At 34.1% G+C, this 20,909-nt stretch overlaps 1 protein-coding gene across 1 annotated transcript in view; it reads right to left on the reverse strand.

Annotated features, from left to right (window-relative positions):
* The window catches only part of ST8SIA4 (ST8 alpha-N-acetyl-neuraminide alpha-2,8-sialyltransferase 4), a 99,573-nt gene continuing 78,664 nt past the window's right edge, over window positions 1–20,909 (reverse strand). The window contains 1 exon segment of the mRNA XM_007078889.3: window positions 1–3,268. Coding sequence (XP_007078951.1) covers window positions 2,986–3,268 — 283 coding nt within the window. The 3' untranslated portion in view covers window positions 1–2,985.

Below are 20,909 nucleotides of genomic sequence, written 5' to 3' on the forward strand. Positions count from 1 at the left end.
TTAGCGATTGATATACATTTCATATGATATACAATACAGAAAGACATTTGAATGCCCAGCACCTTCTTTGAGACTCAAAAACTTCCACAGTAATTTCATCAGTCCTATGGGCAGAATCACTAGATTTGCCCGGAAAATCTGTTACTGATTCTTTTTTTTTTTTTTTATTCGAGCAACATAATATTAAGTATAGAACAGGCTGGGTAATGGTGAAATTGTTTCCATGGCCTATTCGTGTCAACAGCACAGTAACAACCATGTTCTCTAAAGGACAAGCATCTTTCACAATCAGCTGCCTGAGCATTGCCAGGTACAGGGGTAAATTGTGAAAAAGAAACAAAAAATTAAAGCTGTGAACATATGATAGATAGTCTCAAAAGAAAAAAAAAACTCAGATGTTTCAAGTACGTATGTATAGTTTTATTTTATCATGATCCCTTTTGGCCCTTATTGGTTAAACGGAATTCTTCTTCTTCTTGCTATTAGTGATCTCCTTGCCTTATCCCTGTAAGAAGGCCACAGTAGATTGTGGAGGTGGTGAGGTGAATGGAAAGGTATACAATAGGGAATGAAATGGTCTTGTACAGTTTGTTTTCTTTGAACACTAAATACCTTTGAATTCATTCTTGAGTATTGAAAGTTCCCTGAGATGAACAAAAGTAGTCTCAGTCGATACTGAAGCCCTTTTTATATGCTGAACATTTTCAGAACTGGGCAATTTATTTAGAGAACACAAAGTTAGGGTAACAAAGCAATGCAAAGCTAAAAAGGCACTACTCAATGCATCTATGAGATAAACATTAATGCACAAAACGATGAGTGGCTGTATGCTTTTGCTGTGGCCTTAAAATTGTTGAAATACATTTGTTGATAATGCAGTAAAAATGGCAAGGTTCCTTGCTGCTGCTTTGTAAGACAAACTTTTAATGAGCTCTGAGATGGACAGTACCTACCAGAATTTACTTGTGACTTCAAATTTTCTATCGAATTCAAATTAAAGACTACTCCAACAACTTACCCACAAATAGTAAAAATTAAGGTTCTATAAATCACCTACTTTGGATTTGTTACATAAATCAGACTTTTCAACTTTACATTCAAAACATGTGCCTAATTCTTTTAAGATTTCCATTAGGTAATAAGAGGTTAATGATAAAAGTGCATCATGTTCATAGCATTTTTAGCTATGTATCTCCTTTATGCATTCTATTTTGTTTTCTTAGAGACACATGAATTCTAAAAAATAGGATTTTGAAACCCAAGGTTCTCTTATATTTTTAAAAATAATACCATGTATTATTAATATATTAAGAACTCTACTACTGTGGACATCCTTTTCTATGATTATATATATATATATATATATATATATATATATATATATATAAAATCTCCATGATATTTATTCTTTTTTCAGACTGTCTTCCCTAAGAAACAAAACATACATGTTCCCCACACTATTTCTTCTCTTCTTACACTGCCTTCCCTAAGAAACAAGAGGTCATCTAAGGGTTTCAATCCAAGAGTAGAAGTGGGAACACAGCACTTCTGCTTTCTAAACAATTCACTGTCAGAATTACCTGCCGCTGAAGTAGAAGTTAACAGAAAACTGGCCCATTGGTCAATTCTATCACATGTTAAAACTTTTTGAATCACTTTATTAATAATTTCATGTGCTTCTTTGAAAACACATTAATGTAGTACTGTGAATAAATTTAACCACAGAGAAAATATTGGTCAATTTCATTCACTTGAAGTGCAAAATGCTGACACAGTTTCATTATTAAACCTCTTAAAAGTAATCATCCCTGTTTTGGAAACAGCATTCTATTAATCACGTTATTTCTGCACTAAGAAAACTTAACAGTAATGTAAAGAGAATGCCAATCTTTCCATTTGAGTAATAAGGGGAATATCAAAGAACTGGAAGTCAGATTTCAGCCCTATCAGTCTGACATTTATCCTAAAGGGCAAAATGCTTCCAGAAAATTATTATGAAATGTAAAAGTTATGGAAGTCTTCTTCAAATAAAAATAAAGTTTGAGTTTGAAAAATTCAACATATTTAAAGACAACTTCTGTATTAGTAGCATCATAATATATTAATATATTATTTTCATGAAAGGAGAATGGTTTGTTGTGTAGAAACATCAGTATAATCTTTGGTACCAAAAGTACTTTTTTTTTCCTGCTAATTTTACCATCTCAGATGACATTGAACATCTTTCCTTTAGAATGGCTCAAGATTACTGAGTGGCACAGTTTAGCTGGTACCTTCTACACCACTGGGAAAAACTCTGGAGGTTTAAAGTTGTGCAAAATAAAACGTTTTTACAAAGTCATTGTGTGATTGCTCTTTAAAAATATAAGAACTTTAAAAATGATTTCTTGAAGGTTATTTATCTCATTCATCTTTATCTCAGAAAGGATTTCTAAGCACCCAATACCCAAACCAAAAGAGATTCCAGAAGACAAAAACAAAAACAAAAACATAAAATTCATGATCAGACTCAGAGTCCTGACTGAAGGCATTTACTTGAGTTGTTTAATCTTATGGATTTCACTGCTCCAACTATTTCCATCTTGATTTCTTCTGACAAGGATGGTTTAATCCCCAGGGCTGGGTTACTCTTCTAATGTGCTTGGCGTTGCCGTGGCAGCCCAACAGTGATGAACATATTTGCCTCATTAACTAATGACAAGTGCATTGTTGGATCTTGTAAACACTACTGATTATACATTCAAACTGTGTTCTTAGTGGAAGTGGCACTTACTAGGACCCTTGAAGTCGAAATATGTTTTTTAGAGCACTTTGCAGGTATTTCATCAGCTGGTAGCGGATTTCTCATAAATGTCCTTTATCACCTTTCGGATAATTGGTGGATACTGAAACTCAGTCTTGTTCTGGATCCTATTTTCAAATCTTAGGAAGCATCTTCAGAAAAGAAGTGCATATTCAGTTTGTTTGTATGTTTTCAAATGTGCTTTATTGCTTTACACACTTTCCTGTTGTTAGTTTCAGGGCTCCTCTATTATGTAGCACATTCAATGTTTTGAATTCTAATGGCATTCTGTGAGGACTTGCATTGGAAAAGTACCTATATTTTAAGTCATCGTAGTAATGATATTTGACGGCTTTTCCATTCAAATCCTTAGGGAATGGCCAGAATCCATACAGGTGAATTTCATCACAGAATCTTGTGGCAAGTGTATACATGAGGAGACCTGTGCTGGGTCTTTTGATGGGAACTTTGTTTGTCAGCCAGTAACTGGAAAAGAAAACACACACACACACACACAGAAGAGAAGAATTTAGAGGAACACACAAAATACCCTACAGCAAAGTATACTATGTGGAATTAAAGTAAATCAAATTTGAAAAGTATCCTTATGAATAACAATCAAAAGATTCCTGAAGAAATATTTCTTAAGCATTTAGAAATTTATAATCTCTTTATATTATTTTCTCTTATCCTTTATTTCCTTATTTTTGAGGTCATATAAATAAACAGGGGACCTAGAAAGTATGTAAATATTATTGTAGAATCTCATATTCAAAATGAATTAGCACCAAATACATAGTATACAGAATAGAATCTTCTCAGAAAGTGTTAAATACGACTATAAAAGACACAGTAATTGGGCAGAGATTGAGTAATTCTCCTAGAAAAAGAAAATTTGAAACTTTGCCCCTGGGTTTTTCAAAATCTCTGATATTTCAATTAAAAATCCAAACAAATGCTTCACTTGCATTATACTGATTTATTTCATTTCAATTGTCCAAATCCCATTTTACTAAAGCTAATTAAAAATGTTGCCTCAACCCACAGAACGACGACATAAAACAAATAACATATGAACATAAACAGTTCACCATTCATTCAGTTTAACACTTTGTTAAATAGGTAAAATAAATTTAATGCTGATAAGTATTTTATACTGTTCATTTTCAAAGGTGATAAAATACTCCAAAATGTTCAGATCCATCATTGTTGTCAAACTTTGTTCACCTGAAAAGCATGCAAATTCACAAGTTAATCATCACCCCTGGCAAAGAAGGGGGTTTCCAGTATTTCTTGGCATATTCATTATCTCATGTGGAAACAGCTAAAAGAGGAAGGGTATAGATTTTCTTTAACTTTCAAAGTTGTCCAATTATAAATAAAATTAAGTTAATAATTCTTTTTTTTTTAATTTTTGTTTTTACTATTGTCTCTTATTTGGGGAAATATATACCCTGCCATCCAAATGTAAGGGCAAGATTATATAAAATTTTGGTCATTGCTGTGTTTAAACACTTGCCTTGGATTTACACAGTATTCTTTCCTTTGTCTTTTTTTTTTTTTTTTTTTTTTTTTTACTAATTTATGACGTTTTCCAGGGGACATCAAATACATCTAGACTACTGAATGCTAATCAAGAAATATTGGACTTTGAAACCTCCCTACAAACATCCAAAACAGGGAAAAGATACTTATCCATTATTGTTCCTCTTTTTTTCCCCTTCATTTCTCCCTCTCTGAACCAGGATTGACCTTTCACATCTTTTAGTTTTCTACTTGGGTAAAGGCCACGTGCTAAATGTTTTGAGCCATATGAAATGCACTATAGATCTTTTGTAACAAAAGTTTTTTAAGAAAGCCTATTCTCAGTAAAGAACATTTGGAAGGAGTCTTCAAAGAAGATTATATAAGAATTTTCTCATAACACAAAGGTAGCTAATGAACAAAAACCATAGCGCATGCATTGTTGACATCATGAAGAAACCCAGATATTGATTCTGTGTGAGAAGTTTAGTTAAACTATGGTTTGAAGGTTTTGAAGAGACTGATAGAGACCAAAGCTGCCTCAGCTTTGAGAAAGCAGATGTTCTAGCATAGAATGATTCTTATTGGAAAATTTTGTAATGTGATCTGTGTGTGATTACAGATGTCAGTTGATGAAGTTGGTTAGTTTTAAAAAATGCATTTATTTATAAATTTTTAAAACAGGTGAAGCAAGTTCAAACTCAGTCAAAAAATGATTATTTCCACCAATGAATGTCAATGATTAGGAATAGTCTGACAATATGAAGTTTGTGCTGAATTATGTTATTTCTAAAGTGAGAAAAAAAAGCTATCAGGAAATAGTATAATGCCATATTATTTATATGGGACTCCAAGGTCACATTATATGTGACTTCAAGAACACATTATAAATAAACACTTTGCATTTTCTAATTCTGGAAAGATTTCCTGAATATTCATTCAACTCTGATCATTCATAGACAAAATACCAAAGCAACTTTTTTATGTAATACAAATAAGCAATTATAGTGTTAGGGAAAAAAAAAAAAACGCTGATGGCAAAATTATTGGCCTAAATGTTTTAAAATAGTATCACAGATACATAGTAACTCAACTTTTTTGATCCAAGGCACCCCATGTGATACCACAACAGAAAATCAGTGAAGTCATCTCCTTACCCTCAAACGCCTGACATCTAAAAGCTAACAGGCAAAAGAGTATAGTGGAGACATCAGTACATCCAGAAGAAAACAATAGAAACATGTAATTTTGGGGACAATTCTCAAGTACGTGATGTGACTTCAGTGAGGTTTTTATGGAGGAAATAAATTTGTGAATTTTGGAATAGGAAAGATATACCTAGAATATTAATTAATTAATATTAATAAAAATTGTGTTTTGAAAACTAAACTCAGATCACAAAGCATCCTATTTGAAAGTAATGGGTAGAGAGGCTCTAGAAACTTGTTACTTTAATCCATGCAGTTCAAGCACTGGTGTAAATACACTTTGCTTTAGAAGTTCTAAAACTGTCTGATGTTTGGCTTGAAACAATTTGAATAATTTCAAAGAAAATTAACTACCCATTTTCAGGATATTTTTGGAGAAAAAGAACAAAATAAATGCCATTTATCAAACAGACCTTACTAAATGGTGTCAACATGTAACAGATAAGTTGAAACAAAACCTTAAAGCAGTTGAGAACTAAGGCCACAGTTAACAACATTCTGTGAAATTAAAAAACACAGGAGCCGATCCAAATATAGTCAGTAAGAATTTCCTATGCGCTTATTATAAATCTAATGTTGGGCCTGACATTGTATAGGCCAACATAAATTACCGATATTCAGTATTTGCCCAGGAGCACATTCCATATGTGAAGAGGACAAAAATGGATATTCTTTTTAAACTCTATTAGCACAATCAGTTAGATAATATCTGCCAACTTTACAAGCCAAAATCCAGAGAACAATTTTAAAATCCATATCGCACAGTATCTACTTATGTACAAGCTGACATTTAAAGACCACAAATTTCTTATAAAGAGTTAATCAAAAATAGAATGTTAACTTAAATTTTAAATCCTAATTAGGAAGATATTGAACTGAAAATAATGCATTTATAAAATAATGAACTATTTATATTCTAATTCAGGATAAGCTGTTCTAATTTTTATCTCAAATTCATTTCTCTTGTAATTTCAAATTTGGCAATATTTTCAATTCAGCAAATAATCTAGTTTCTCTGTGTGTATTTCTTTTTATAGAAATTGATATTTTTCATCACAAAATCAATGCAGCTTCCCTGTAGAAAATATGAAGAAAAAAATGAGGAATAAAATATTACTTATAAGTCAACTACATGCAGATAACTACTGTTATAATGTGCTGCATCCTCTTGTTTCTCTGTCTGTTTTAGTCTTAATATAGCATTCATAGACATACATAGAATATTTTTTCATCAGCTAGGCTAAGTTTTATTTCAGATACTATTAATTCCCTCTCTCCTTTCCTCCTTCTCTTCCTTTCTGCTTTAATGTTGTAATACTCTGTCTTGTTGTATGAAACAAACTCACCCTGGATTTTATTGAACATTTCTAAGTTTTTATTTTTTTAAGTTTATTTATTTTGAGAGAGAGAGGGAGAGCAAGTGGGAGAGGGGCAGATCCAGAGGGGGAAAGAGAGAATCTCAAGCTGACAGAGCAGAGTCCCACATGGGGCTCATTCCCATTAACCATGAAATCATGACCTGAACCAAAACTGAGTCAGATGCTTAACCAACTGAGCCATCCAGGTGCCCTGAACATTTCTAACTTTTTATACATGCAGTAGCCTCCATAGGTCTCACTACTTCCCACCATGGAAGCTCAGTTCTTGCTAAGCCAGGTGTCTTACCTACTCTTCCTCCAACATATCCATTGTTCTTATTTCAAACAAACTTAGCGGTTGCAATGTCTCTATCCACCAAATCTGTGTCACAAGAAGTGCGTATGAATCTGTGATATCATATATCAATGCCTGAGCCCTTGGGCAAGCTACTACTTCTCTTCCTTGGGCCTTGATTAATAATATTAAGCCTGTAAGGTTGTCATGATAATGTAAGAGAGATAGTATGTGTGGAAATCATAGCAGAAAGCTTGACACATAGTAAGTAATACTAGTTGAATTTTAACATCTTCCAGAAAAACCCACTCTATTCCAGCTCACACTTCTCTCTTAATGCCTTCTGTCACTATATGTTCCCTGTGGTCATGTCATTTAACCTCAGTGGGCATGTTTCCTTAGTTGAGAAACAAAAGCATTTAATTATGTGGCTTTGGAGTTTCCTTCATCTGTAAGATTCCATTGGTGTTTCACATCTTCTGTCTCCATGAAACTGCACACTGCCTGAAACTGTGTGAAACACTCTTGGCCCTGCTGTGCTACCTGCTCCTCATTCTGTTCTCTTTCGCTTTTTTCAGGTTTGAATATACTGAAAAGCAAAAAAAGTACTTATAGTAGTTTTGACATTAAAGCCAGCAATAGGTTAGATTTTTATCTCATATTAAAATTGGGTAATGATCACCTGATAAGCCAAAATATATTATTTCAAGCAACCAACATTTTCTAAATAAAAGAAAAAAACCTTATCATCAACAGCATTCCACATGTGATACACTCATGACAGTTCACACTCAACATTTTGGCAAACAAGGAATATTAATTAGCGTTTATATTTAAACAAAAAAGTGTAGAAGTTTAGAAGTAATAGGTATTTTTTCCTCTTAAGATATTATTCTTTCAAAAATCAAAAACATGGAAATTTCTATATAAATATAAAATAGAATATAAAAATATATAATAAAAATATGCATAAAATACATATAATATATATTATATATGGTATAATATATATATTAAAATATCCTAGAATATAAAGTATGGAATCCCACTGTTCCAGTTTTAATGTTATATTATATGCAAAGTTTCCATTCATGAGCCCAGTGATTCTTTTATCTGGAATGCAATATTGAAGTATATAGCATGAGGTGCTTGTTCACACTACTTCTCCTCTCATATTTATCTTCCCACAACTGAGCTTTGTGCTTGTTTCCCAGAAAGATTCTGTTAATGGTAAATATTATGGCTTCTGGGTCTGAAATGTCTACAGAAATTTGAGATATTGTTTAAAAATTATCTTTCCAGGGGTGCCTGGGTGGCTCAGTCGATTGAGTGTCTGACTTTGGCTCAGGTCATGATCTCACAGTTGGTGAGTTCGAGCCCTGTGTTGGGCTCTGTGCTGACAGCTTAGAGCCTGGAGCCAGCTTCTGATTCTGTGTCTCCCTCTCACTCTGCCCCTCCCCTGCTCATGCTCTGTCTCTCTCTCTCAAAAATAAATAAACATTAAAAAAATTTAAAAATTAGCTTTCCATAATTCATCTTTGCAGAAGATGTTGGCATTGCCCCAATTCTGTACTCCATGCCTCCAAACTAATTTTTAATAATATCTGAATATTATATATGAGTTTTTGAATATTCTGTCCTTCATACTTGTTAATATGTTGGTTCATTCTTAGAAAAAGTACATGTGTATAGGCTGGCTAATATAACACTTAAAGCAATCATCCTTGGCATATTGAAATGGCATATCTCTGCTGTTTTGTTTTCAACTGTTCAAATTATCCTTCCATCATATTCCCAGTCTGCAATATGCTCCATCATGTGAATTTACTTTTTAAAGTATAGAAAACTTAATTTTGTTTTAAAGCTGTTTTGGTTAAGTTCATAATACCTCTTAAGATTATGAAATAGCCCATCTTTCTATAAAAGCAGGGTGGATGATCATTTCTTAAAAGAAAAGAAAAACAAAACAACACACAAAAAACCCACAAATAACAACAACAAAAAACTTCCAGCACTATACTCACAGAGAATAATTCAGTCCACCATAATTAATCCTTATGTTATTCCATTGAAAGAAAAAGTAATAGATGCTTAACTCTACCTTGATATGAAGCATATTTCAAGTTCTTAGGCAAGCTAGGAATAAAGTCAGGAATATAGACATAAGCAGTGGCATAAAAGGTAGCAATGGTAACACTAATTAATTGAGAGTGTATAAAGGACCAGAGACCATGTTAAGTACTCTACCTATGTTGTTTTTCTCCTTTAATCCTCATCACAAACCCATGAATGGATGTTATTTCACAGATGGGGATATCGAGGCTTCACAGGTTAAATAACCAGTTTAAGGTCATGGAGATTATAGGTGACAGACCGGGTTTTAAACCACCCCTATCTGGCTATGGTGATTTCAATTTAAACTAAAAATGAATGGGATTCTTTAGCTTCTCAAGAGAATTCAGCTTGGAACAGTAATTCCCCAGAACATTTTCAACATAGGGTTCATATGGGAAAAAATAAAGTTCTGTATGGTGTTTTGGTGATTAATAGTCTGGTGTCAATGGTGATGTATTTTACACATGTAGCTTTTTTGGCTTTTTTGTTTCTTTCAAAGGCAAATAAGAGCTGACCAGTATATAGGACCCACTTTTCCCATGAACACTCTCAAAAGTGTTCCACGTCAGAAGACGATTTTGTAGTTTCAATATATAACTTACTTAACCACACTGCAAATGTCAAAGGCAATGACATTGTATCAAAGGGTAGGGATTTCCATGCAGATATGAATAAGCTTCTTAAAGTATTTTGACGTGTTATTAAAATGCAGGAATTCATAACCTCAATGGGTCAGTTTGTCAGTATTTTTTCTAGGTGCCCTTTGCATGCAGAGCTCTACATTATTATACTGACCTTCATAAACCTGACTCATCAGAGGCATAGAGTTTTCATGCCATGGAAAAAGGAATAGGGATACTAATTTAGGCCCAATAATCTCTATATTCTATTTGGTACCTATTTATGTTATTTGGTGTCCAACACAAGAATCGGGCTTTGACCTTAATTTTGAATTTCAGCCCTCTTTTTACCTGGCCACATATGTAGTCTGGTTGAGCACAGATAGTGATATAAAACTCAAGATCTCCTCTTATTATATTGGTTTTGCCAAGTGTCTTATATTTTATCAGTGAACATATAACTCTTGTTATTGTAATATTAGTTATTATATTTTATACTCAGAGTTTAAAGTACTTTCACATGCTGCTCATAAAATCCTGTTATATATGCTGCAGTATATGTTATCATTTCTACTGCGCAGAAGGTGCAGTGGAAAGCCCAGGAAGTAAATAATTTGTCTGATTTTGTTCAGCCAATATGCTATACATGGTGTGTTGGTAATTGTTTAACAACCAGCAGTCACTAACCAGGGAGAAAGAGTTGCTGAGAAAGAGTTGCCTTTACCAATTTCTGTGGTGTAAATACTCCCATCACAGTTGATTTCAAGCTACTGACCTGACATCAGTGAACACTGAGTTGGGAACACAATCCACTCTTGCCAGCCAGTACCAGCTAGCTCCAGTACACCACTGGCTGGAGAACACATAGAAAATATTCTTCCTGACCTGTCTACCCATAAGGTCTGCACAAAAAAATTCAACATTAAGGAAGCTTACCTTAGAAAAATTTCCAGGTAATTATTTATTTATACCTCACTTGTAAAGAGAGAAGATGAGGGTATAGGTTGCATCTTTTTTAAAAAAAAATTTACTTACTTATTTTGAGAGAGAGAGAGGGAGGGAGACAGCAAGCAGGAGTGGGGGGGGGTGGGGCAGAGAGAGAGGGAGAGAGAATCTCAAGCAGGATCTGCACTGTCAGCGCAGAGCCTGATGCAGGGCTCAAACTCACCAACCATGAGATCATGACCTGAGCCAAAATCAAGTCAGACTGCTTAACTGACTGAGCCACCCAGGTGCCCCTAATTTGCATTCAATAATGTAAGATAATAGAGAAATTTAACATTATTATATGATGAAAACAAAGATGAATGAGTCTTCTATTTTTATCTCTTAAATATGATATTTAGCACCGTCCTGCATATACAGTAGATAATTAATGAATGCATATTTAATTTATTCTTGCTGGTGTTTTAGAGATTTGTAGTGTTAATAAAATGGAACATACTCATGGTTTGGCAATCTCGGAGTAATAATATTTAATAGTGGGAAAAGCACTGGAAAAGTTGGAGTGCTGGCTTTGCTTTACCTTAAACTAACTACATGATCTTGGGCAAACAACTTAAGTTTATTCAGCTTCAGTTTAGTCAACAATAAAATGAGATTTTTAATATGGTTCCTACTATATCTAAAACTCTCATTTTTAAAAGGTCACAATTTCTGAATTCAGAATGAGGAGCATGAGAGTTAATCTATTTGTAGCTGGAGTCTATGTTTTGCTTGTGGTGATTAACTACTCCTACTTTTATAATGTGTAATCTGATATCACATGCAGCTCATCTCTTCAATAATGTTATAGAGCCCTTTGATAAAATCACCCTGTTAAAAACTTTAATATCATTTCTAGTTCCCTATATTACTCGTATCTAGAGGTCGAAAATTCTTCTCTACATAAAAATTAATAAATTGTTTTTTGGTTATTTAAAAATTATAAAATTATCCATCACAATTTCAGAGATAAAGCTAATGGGAGAATAGTGTCCAAGAAAATGGAATCTTGCTGAGATGTGAGAAAATTAAAAATAAACAAAGGGGATCCTTTAGACTTTATTCACCACAAAAGAAATGCAAATAGAATTTAAATGGATCACTCCAAAACTATATCACATGTTGATCTGATTTTGGTGAAGGAGAATTTAAAAAACAATTATAATATACAGATTAATTCTATATTAAATATATAAAAGATGGGGGTTCCTGGCTGGCTTAGTTGGTGGAGCATGTGATTCTTGATCTCAGGGTTTTGAGTTTGAGCCCCACATTGGATGTACTTAAAGTCTTTAAAAAGTCTAAAAAAAGAGTACTTAAAATATTTTAAAAGAAGTTATTAAAGATAATATATTTTGGAATTTCTCAAAGATAATGCTTAAAAACTTGAATTGGTGCATGGGGGCTGTGCCAAAAAAAAAAAAAAAAAAAGTAGATGTAAAGCCACAGGTTTTAATGACCTTCTTTTTTAACACAATTGAAGTCTGAAAGACAAACTGAAATTTATAATCTGAACTTGCAGAATGAGGAAGTAGTGGCATCCAAAAGGTGAAATACTGGAAACAAAAGGGGGATGGTCTTTTGAAACATGATGAAGGAGTTAAATAAGGTTACTGCTAAACAGCCTTATGTAGGATCCTCCTTATGAGATCACACTGCTTTTTGAAAAGCAAAAATTATGGAAACTTTTCATTTTTCCTATTAATATGAAAAGGAAACAATGAAATCATTTATCATAGGACATGGGGTCCTACAAGAAAAGAAAAAAAATAATTAAAAGCAAGTGGGGGTAGGTAATCTCAAAGCATATCAAAAATGGGTTAGATATTGAAAGATAAAAATGATAGCAGTATTTTATTCATGGAAATTTTTTCTCTACATAAACAACTTCCAAGAAGGCACTTAGAGATTGTATTTCCACATTCCCTAGGTAACATAAAGACAACTTCCTAATAAAAGTCCCTTTTACTATGATAAAATGTAAACAACTCTTCTAATGGTCTGATGTCCTTATTTTAGCTTGATTTGGACAATTTACAAATGGGTATGCCCAGTTTTCATCAATAAGTCAGGTTACATTAACCTTCCAAATAGGGATTGTGCTAAAATCTATTTCAAGAGCGGTCAAGACTAACTAATGTGATCCATAATCCATTTGATAATGTAAAATGCTTGCTAGCTAAGTATACAAACTAAACATCAGCCAAAGATCAGACTTCTCAAAGCCCAGTGAAGGAACAGAATCAAGATAGACATAAGCAAGTTCTAAGAAGTTCTTTAAAGCTTTCCCAGCAAGTATCAAAATAATCACATGTGGGGAGGTTAGTCAAATGTAGATCATTATTCTCTATATTTATTCCTGCCATAAAGTGTGCAATAGTGAAGGGACTGCCCATTTAGACAATTGCTTTGTCTGTGACATAAATTTATCACTCAATAAACAGCTTTCTATGAGCATATAAGTTGATAAAGGGGCTTCCAGCTGAGGGAAAAGCCCCATAAAGGAATATCACCAAGGCAACACCACTGATGCAGGCTTTGGGGTCTGCATTATATTCCAGAGCTGTCTTCACTAGAAATACTACCGTTGTAATTCTCCTCCACCAGATTAATTAGGGGAAATTTTATATTCCTATCCCTGAAACTTTGAAGGGCTATAGGTGGTACATAATATTTTAATTAAGTCAAAATATTAATAAAGGCTTGTGTATTTTTCCCTCCAGATGCCATCTCTTTTTGATGAAACTCCAATCTGATGGAGTCAATGCTAATTTTCCTCCTTTTACTCTCTTTCAGCCTCACTGAATGCCAATCCCTTCAATACATTTTTAAGTAGAATAATTTAATTTATAAATCACATTTATAAACTAGTTGTTAAATGAAAGTCCACTAGTAAAAAAAAAAAACAAAACAAAACAATGTTCTTGCACTTCTGAGGAAATAAAACAATCAAATACAGCCGTAAAGACAACTACATTATGCAATATGCTATTCTTTGCAATGGAAAAGTATAAAAGTGAAAACAGTACTACAAAATCAAGCTACTGTGTAACTAACTGTACTTTAACTGAGATGTGCACTGTTGAAAGAATGAAGTTGTACGCCTTCATCATACCATATGAAAAGAAGAACTCAAAATAGATCATAGACCTCAATCCAAGAATTAAAACTCTAAAACTCTTAGAAGGAAATACAGGAATAAAGTACGATGACCTTAGGCAAAGCTTTTTTTCAGATAGCAAACTCCTATGAGTGGTGGTTATAATAAAAAAGACAAATAATAGTAAGTATTGTCAAGGATATTATGGAATGGGACACTCATACATTGTTGGTGCCTGTACATGAGAGTAAAGTGGTATAGACCCTTTGGAAAACAGTCTGCAAGATCCTCAAAAGGTTAAACATGAAGTTATCATATACGTAGCAATTGTACTCTTAGCTAGAAGCTTCTTGTCTCAACCAAATTGAGTTATGCTTCTCTGAGCTCTCTTTTCAAGTAGGCCTCTCCTTTGGCCTTCTGTGTTCCTCCTTAATGATTCTAGTGTTTAGCAAGAATCCTATTCAGTTAGTTCAGGTGAGAATCCCTCCACCCTTAATATCTGATTATCTGTGTTTCAGTTTCCTGATCTGTAAATTTGAGGCAAAACATCTTACCTTCTGGAATATTGGAGAAATTGGATGATCTCATACAAATAACAGTTCACTATAAATTATGAATTTTATGTACAAATGTATGTATATCATGTTGATGCATATTAAGGAAGTCAGACACAGTACCTATGCACATACCTATAGAATATTCACTCAACTAGTGAATTTGAGTTTAGTGTAGTTCTTGTTTTTTTTTTTTTTTTAAAGAACTTCATGGATTATTGCCTGCATTATATACTAGGGCCAAATCATCTAACAAAACAAAACAAAACAAAACAAAAAGCCTAATAGTTACTTCTTTTAAATTTGATAAATTTTAACAAGCAGGGAGAAATGATCATAAGGTTTCCATCTAGAATGTGAACTATGCAGTTTAAATGAATATAGCAATCATGAAATTCACAGAAGTTTAGAGGCACTGCCTAAGACAACCATTTATTTTATGTGATTTGTTTTATTTTAGTTTTACTGATATAATAGAAATTCAGGAATGAGAGTCAGGAAACTTTTTTCCTGACTCTTTGAATGAGAATATAAGTTGATAGAGATAATTAGCTCAGACTTCATAACAATAAACTTATCAAGTGGGTGAAACATAACTTTCTTTAACATGGAAATGTAATTGAAATGGCTTTTTGTTTTTGTTGTTGGTGCTCAAGAGGAATATTTCCATAATAAAGAATCTGAAATCACTTGTCTGATGATTGATTCTACTTGGGAAAAAAAAATCTGAAGACAGGCAATCTGTGGGAGTTGGTTTACAAAGCATGTGTACAGTATTCTTGACCATCTGTTTCTCTTTGTGTTAGTACATTCATGTAATATTGTTTTGAATGCTGACTCCAATTTCATTTAAAAACCTCCTTCATGCACAATACATGAAAGAATACAGAAAGCAAGAGATGAAATATGGAGAATATATAGGTTCAGAAAAGAAGTATGCACTACTGGAGAATAAATTACATTTAAATTTTGGAATAAAAGGATTAAGTTTAAATATTTTTAAAAATTTTTTAATTTTAATTTTTTTTTTTTTTTTATTTTTCAGAGAGAGAGAGACAGAGTATGAGCAGGGGAGGGACAGAGAGAGAGGGAGACACAGAATACCAAACAGTCTCCAGGTTCTGAGCTGTCTTCACAGAGCCAGACCCTCAGCTTGAACTCAGGAACTGTGAGATCATGACCTGAGCCAAAGTTGGATGTCTAACCGAGTGAGCCACCCAGCCACCCCATGGATTAAGTTTCAAATATTAAAAAAGTTCACACTGGTGCACCTGGGTGGCTCAGTTGGTTATGTGTTCCACTCTTGATTTCAGCTCAGGCATGATCTCATGGTTCCTGGAATGGAGCCCCGAATTGCAGAGCCTGCTTGGGATTCTCTCTCTCTCTCTCTCTCTCTCTCTCTCTCTCTCTCTCTCCCCCTCCCCCACTCACACTCCCATTCTCCCCCTCCCTCTCAAAATAAATAAATAAACTGAAAAAAAAGTTCACACTGAATCTCTAATGGTCTTGCTTAACTAATAAAATACCTCTAAAATGTCTCAGTTGCTATCATAACATTCATACTTTCAAATAAAGAGGGTAAATGAAATGCTACACCAAAAAGCTGCAAATCATTAAAATTCATGGACACTCTGTTAGAGCAGTCCTGAGGGTCCTTCATTTTGTATTGGCATGAAAACAAGCCTTTCATCTTTGGCTTATCAGTTGTATATAAAAGCAAACTCAGGAGTTTAGGGACAAAGCTATATATCCAAGGAACATTTAATTATAGAATCTAAGAGAGAGAGAGAGAGAGAAAGAGAGAGAAAGAGAGAGAGAGAGAGAGAGAGAGCGCCAATGTAGGCCATCCTGTAGAGTTCCTTAATTAAATAAGAAAATATACCAAATGAGTTCCTGGAAATGGCTGCCTACATGTGAGACCTGATAAGATCCTTAACTAGCTTATTAAAGCCAGTGATTATTTCAACTGCAAACGGGGAAACAGGTGGATTTCTGGAGTGGTGTGGATGTAGAAGAGCTATAATAAATGTTACAATTCTTTTGATTGGGTTTAAGTCATACTATTTATTTTGAAATTCCAAATATAACTAAAGAAGGACATGAGATTTGGCAGTTTTTAAAAGGGGCAAGGTTTAAAATAGCTTTAAGAATGGTCTATTAATTCTACCTAAAATTTTTTTATAATATTAACATTAAGCTTTCTCAGTTGGTAATGTTGAAATGTAGTAATAAGCATACAAATAAGAACATTGATGGCTGTCTTTCAAAGTTCACATTTTGGTTATTATATTCTGTCTGTAGCATATGGAGTTTCCAAATTCTGAAGTACTTAAGAATTCAGTTATCTAATCCAGACCAATTGCCAATTAGTTTGTCTCATAAACGTCAATTTAAAGAAAGCCAAAAATATTCACTATGATTGTTCTTCCCACAGCAAGAATTACCAGGTCAGAGAGAGGCTCTGGAAGGTGCACAGCGGTGACTGAACTCCAGGCATTAAGTGGTCCTTTAGGTCTGACAACTGGTTATGGTAAGGAAAATAATTTACAAGTGGAATATCAGTGTATAAATAAATGTGCAACCTATAGCTGTAGAATTAAAATTTAGCTGTCATAGGTAGATTTTTTTATCATCTTTTTTTTTAATAAAAGAGTATTTAACTAATTTATACCTTGTAGAGTGTTTTCCCTAAAACTGAATTTCCAGTAAGGCTCAATTTAGGTTGACTATATTAAGGTCAAAAATATAATTGTAATCTGTATAATTTATATAAAATATAATTTGGCAGAGTAAACAAATCCTTGCCAGAAGTTTAGCTTATTCCCTTCTCTCTTAACATTTAATCGTGTTCTCCATTTCCCAAATTAGTTTTCTGTAGAGTTTTCTGACCAGAGACAAACACAGGCAACCTGATACATATACTAGTTAAATACCATCTCTTCAAAAGTTTATGGAAATTGAGTTGGTTTGTAATGACCTAGAACTATTTTTTATATGTGGTGCTCTAGACTAAAGAAATTGAAACTACACTACAATGCTAAGTGATGATCTTCCGGTTTTTATTGTTACACATTTTGGCCAGTTTCCTTGTTCCTGATCTTTTGCCCACGCTTAAGAGCTGACTACATATTCCACTGTGGGAAAACACTGCTCCTTTTCAGACAGGACTTCTACATAAGTTTCAATTTCCAGTTGATTCATCAAAACAAAGCTGGTTCAGAAAGGGGAAAAATTACAAATTGCTTACATCTGTTCAACCTAAAACATTATTCATAATCTTCCAGGGATGATGTCTAAGCCATCTGGGGAATATGATAGGTGTTTGGGGAAAAAAAATATCTGTCACAGTGCAATGGAGAAATGAAATGTGTGAAAGTCTCAAGGTTACCTCATGGTTCAGTGATGGCTTTCAGGTACTTTGCAACAGACAAGTTCTAAATTTCTATATATACAAACTAGAAACATTAATCTACTCAATTTTACACAGTAAGCATGAACATACTTGTAAAATAAATTAATGAATTGTTGGAATCAAGAGTTTCTGAGATAAGTGAAACAAATTTTACAGGTTATGATTAGGAAATAGGATATTTTGTTCTAATTTAAAAAGTAAATCTCTGAGCAACCAGCTGGCTCGGTTGGAAGAGCATGTGACTCTTGATTTTGGGGTCGTGAGTTTGAACCCCACATTGGGGGTGGAGATTACTTAAAATAAATAAATTTTAAAAAAGTGACTCTCTAGATATTATATACTAAGTATGACTATATAATACATATAGTTATATGTTGCATATTATATGTACCATTTTATATAATATACCGATATGTAGAATACACATGTAAATAAGCACATACGATGCATATGTAAATGTATATCGCTAGTTTGCTATGCAAATGTATATATACATGAACAAATCATAGATATGTTATAACTACCTAGATATCAGAATGCATAGTTCACAATATTGCCTTAAAATAAAAAATCGTTTGAGATGGCAAGACTTTTATGACTTGTAGTGTTAGTTGAATCAAATATTTTTCACATCTCCTTTTGCTGTTAGAAGGAAGTCTGTTGGTTGACAATGTGGATCTCTACGATCCCTAATAAAACTCTAGGATGAGGCATTTTTGTTATGAAACTTATTTCAGCCAGTTTTATCAAGAACATACCACATCCAATCAATCATTAATTTGTTACTTGACCCTGTTTCCTACTTTTCAGAAACTTTAAATAGTAAACTTACAAGAAAATAAATTTGCTCTAAAATTGATTTACTGCCACCGATTTGGGCACACCTGAGGGACCATATGTGTTAATTCCTTATTTGGAAAATTTTTTTTTTTAATTTTTTTTTAATGTTTATTTATTTTTGAGACAGAGAGAGAGCATGAATGGGGGAGGGTCAGAGAAAGAGGGAGACACAGAATCGGAAGCAGGCTCCAGGCTCTGAGATGTCAGCACAGAGCCCGACGTGGGGCTCGAACTCACAGACCGTGAAATCATGACCTGAGCCGAAGTCGGACGCTTAACCGACCAAGCCACCCAGGCGCCCCATTATTTGGAAAATTTTTATATCATCACTAATCTTACTGAGCTTCTCTTGACATTAATGGAACAAGTTAGAGGTTTTCAAATTTTATTATAAACTTCTGTGTTAATGCTATAAATTTATAAAAATGTAGAATAGGATAAGTTCAGTATCAAGTAATAAATATAAAATACTTCTTTTAAATCTGGGTTATAGAACTGTCTCTTTTTCAGACATTCCATTGAAATATTTTGGGGAATCTAGATGAATTTTCATCTTTATTGAGGAAAGAGAAGGATATTAATGCCTAATTTAAATGTGTACGACTTCCAAATATTTCCTACCTCTCTCAAAAACAGACCAAGAGAAATAATGAACCAGTTTGCTTCCAGAAAATGCTTAGCAATCAAAGATGAGAAGAGGTACAGGGGTCACTTTCACCCATCTGCTTATTAAGTGTAGAGGATCCTGTTGAAAAAGTCACATCCAAATGTGACCAGAGCTGTACATTTGTATGCATTCCACCTTGGAAACAGTCGGAATGCTTTTCTCTGAAGACTTATGTATTTCAGTGACAGCTGCATTGACACAATATGCTGAAGTGGCTCATTTTGACAGGTCACATCCTGGATTTCACATTTTGAATGGCAGCTGGGATTCCAGAGAGTTTTCTCACAGTGGGTGGGCTCTGTATTTAATCAGTGACAAGCTGCACTTGAGGCTACACGCCATTCTAAGAAGTCCAGGATGTACCAATGCCACTCTCATGGCTCTCTAAATAGCAGTGACATTCGTGGTAGCAATCTCTGTGACACTATGAGGACCGTGTGAAGTGCCTTTGAAGATCACAGATTTTCTGTGTCCCATTGCAACGCTCTTCCCTGATGCCATGGGCAGCATAAGCACCATGCGCACTGTGATAAACACCAGTTAAGTGGTTCAAGTCTCAAACGGAATCTCTATCCACATCCATTTATCTATGTATATACAGATATATAAACCAAAGTGAAAAATCAGGACCCTTAACTTACAGTTCTGAGACATCTTGCCAGTCAGAGCAAAGCTGTGACTGTAACAACAAAACATGAGTCCACTCCTGTTCACCGGAGGGTGAATTACCTGTCCCGGATGAGCACTTGCTTCCCTCCAGAGGTGAGTTTTCACTTTGTGAGTTCATTACCAACTGGGGCCTGCATAAACCAACCACTGTGCAAAACCCTAACGAGCTGATGGGTGATAAATTGATATGTCCTGACGTGAGGAATATTTCCCTCGGCTTTTCAGAGTCTCTTGTTTGTGCCAGGCCAGCAGATTTCAGGGCATTCACCCAGAGCACCTGAGAGAGCAATCCTGTGCTCTTCCTTCTGCAGGCTTGAAGCTCCAGGTTTTCTTTCTGAGATCTCAAAAAGCAATACCTCTTTGAAAACCTCTCTGAAAGTAGCTTATAATAGAATAAAAATTTTTTTTGTGTTAGATGGGAATATAGGTTGAGTTTAAGATTTCTAAGCACATCTTTGCAAAAAGATTTCTCTCAGGCCAAAAGCATAGATTGTGCTGTAGATTGTGCTGTGCTGTAGATTGTGCTGTATCTCACTTGCAAGACTCTAGAGACATCTAAGGCCATGTTTCAGGATTAAATTTGCAGTTTGCCTGTTGAAAATCTAGGTGGAAAGCTCTAAAATTCTAATACAGGAGGATCAGCAGATTGCATGGGGCGTGGGAGATCCTTAGTCCACAGGTGTTGATTCAAGTCAAAAGAGGGCAAGGCCTTCAGTTAATAATGCTCTCTGATTGAACAAGGAGGAGTTCAGCTTTTTCAAAGACCCAGATTCCTGGGAAA

The sequence above is a fragment of the Panthera tigris genome, chromosome A1 (assembly GCF_018350195.1).
Source record: "Panthera tigris isolate Pti1 chromosome A1, P.tigris_Pti1_mat1.1, whole genome shotgun sequence".
In the NCBI taxonomy this organism is placed as follows: Eukaryota; Metazoa; Chordata; class Mammalia; order Carnivora; family Felidae; genus Panthera; species Panthera tigris.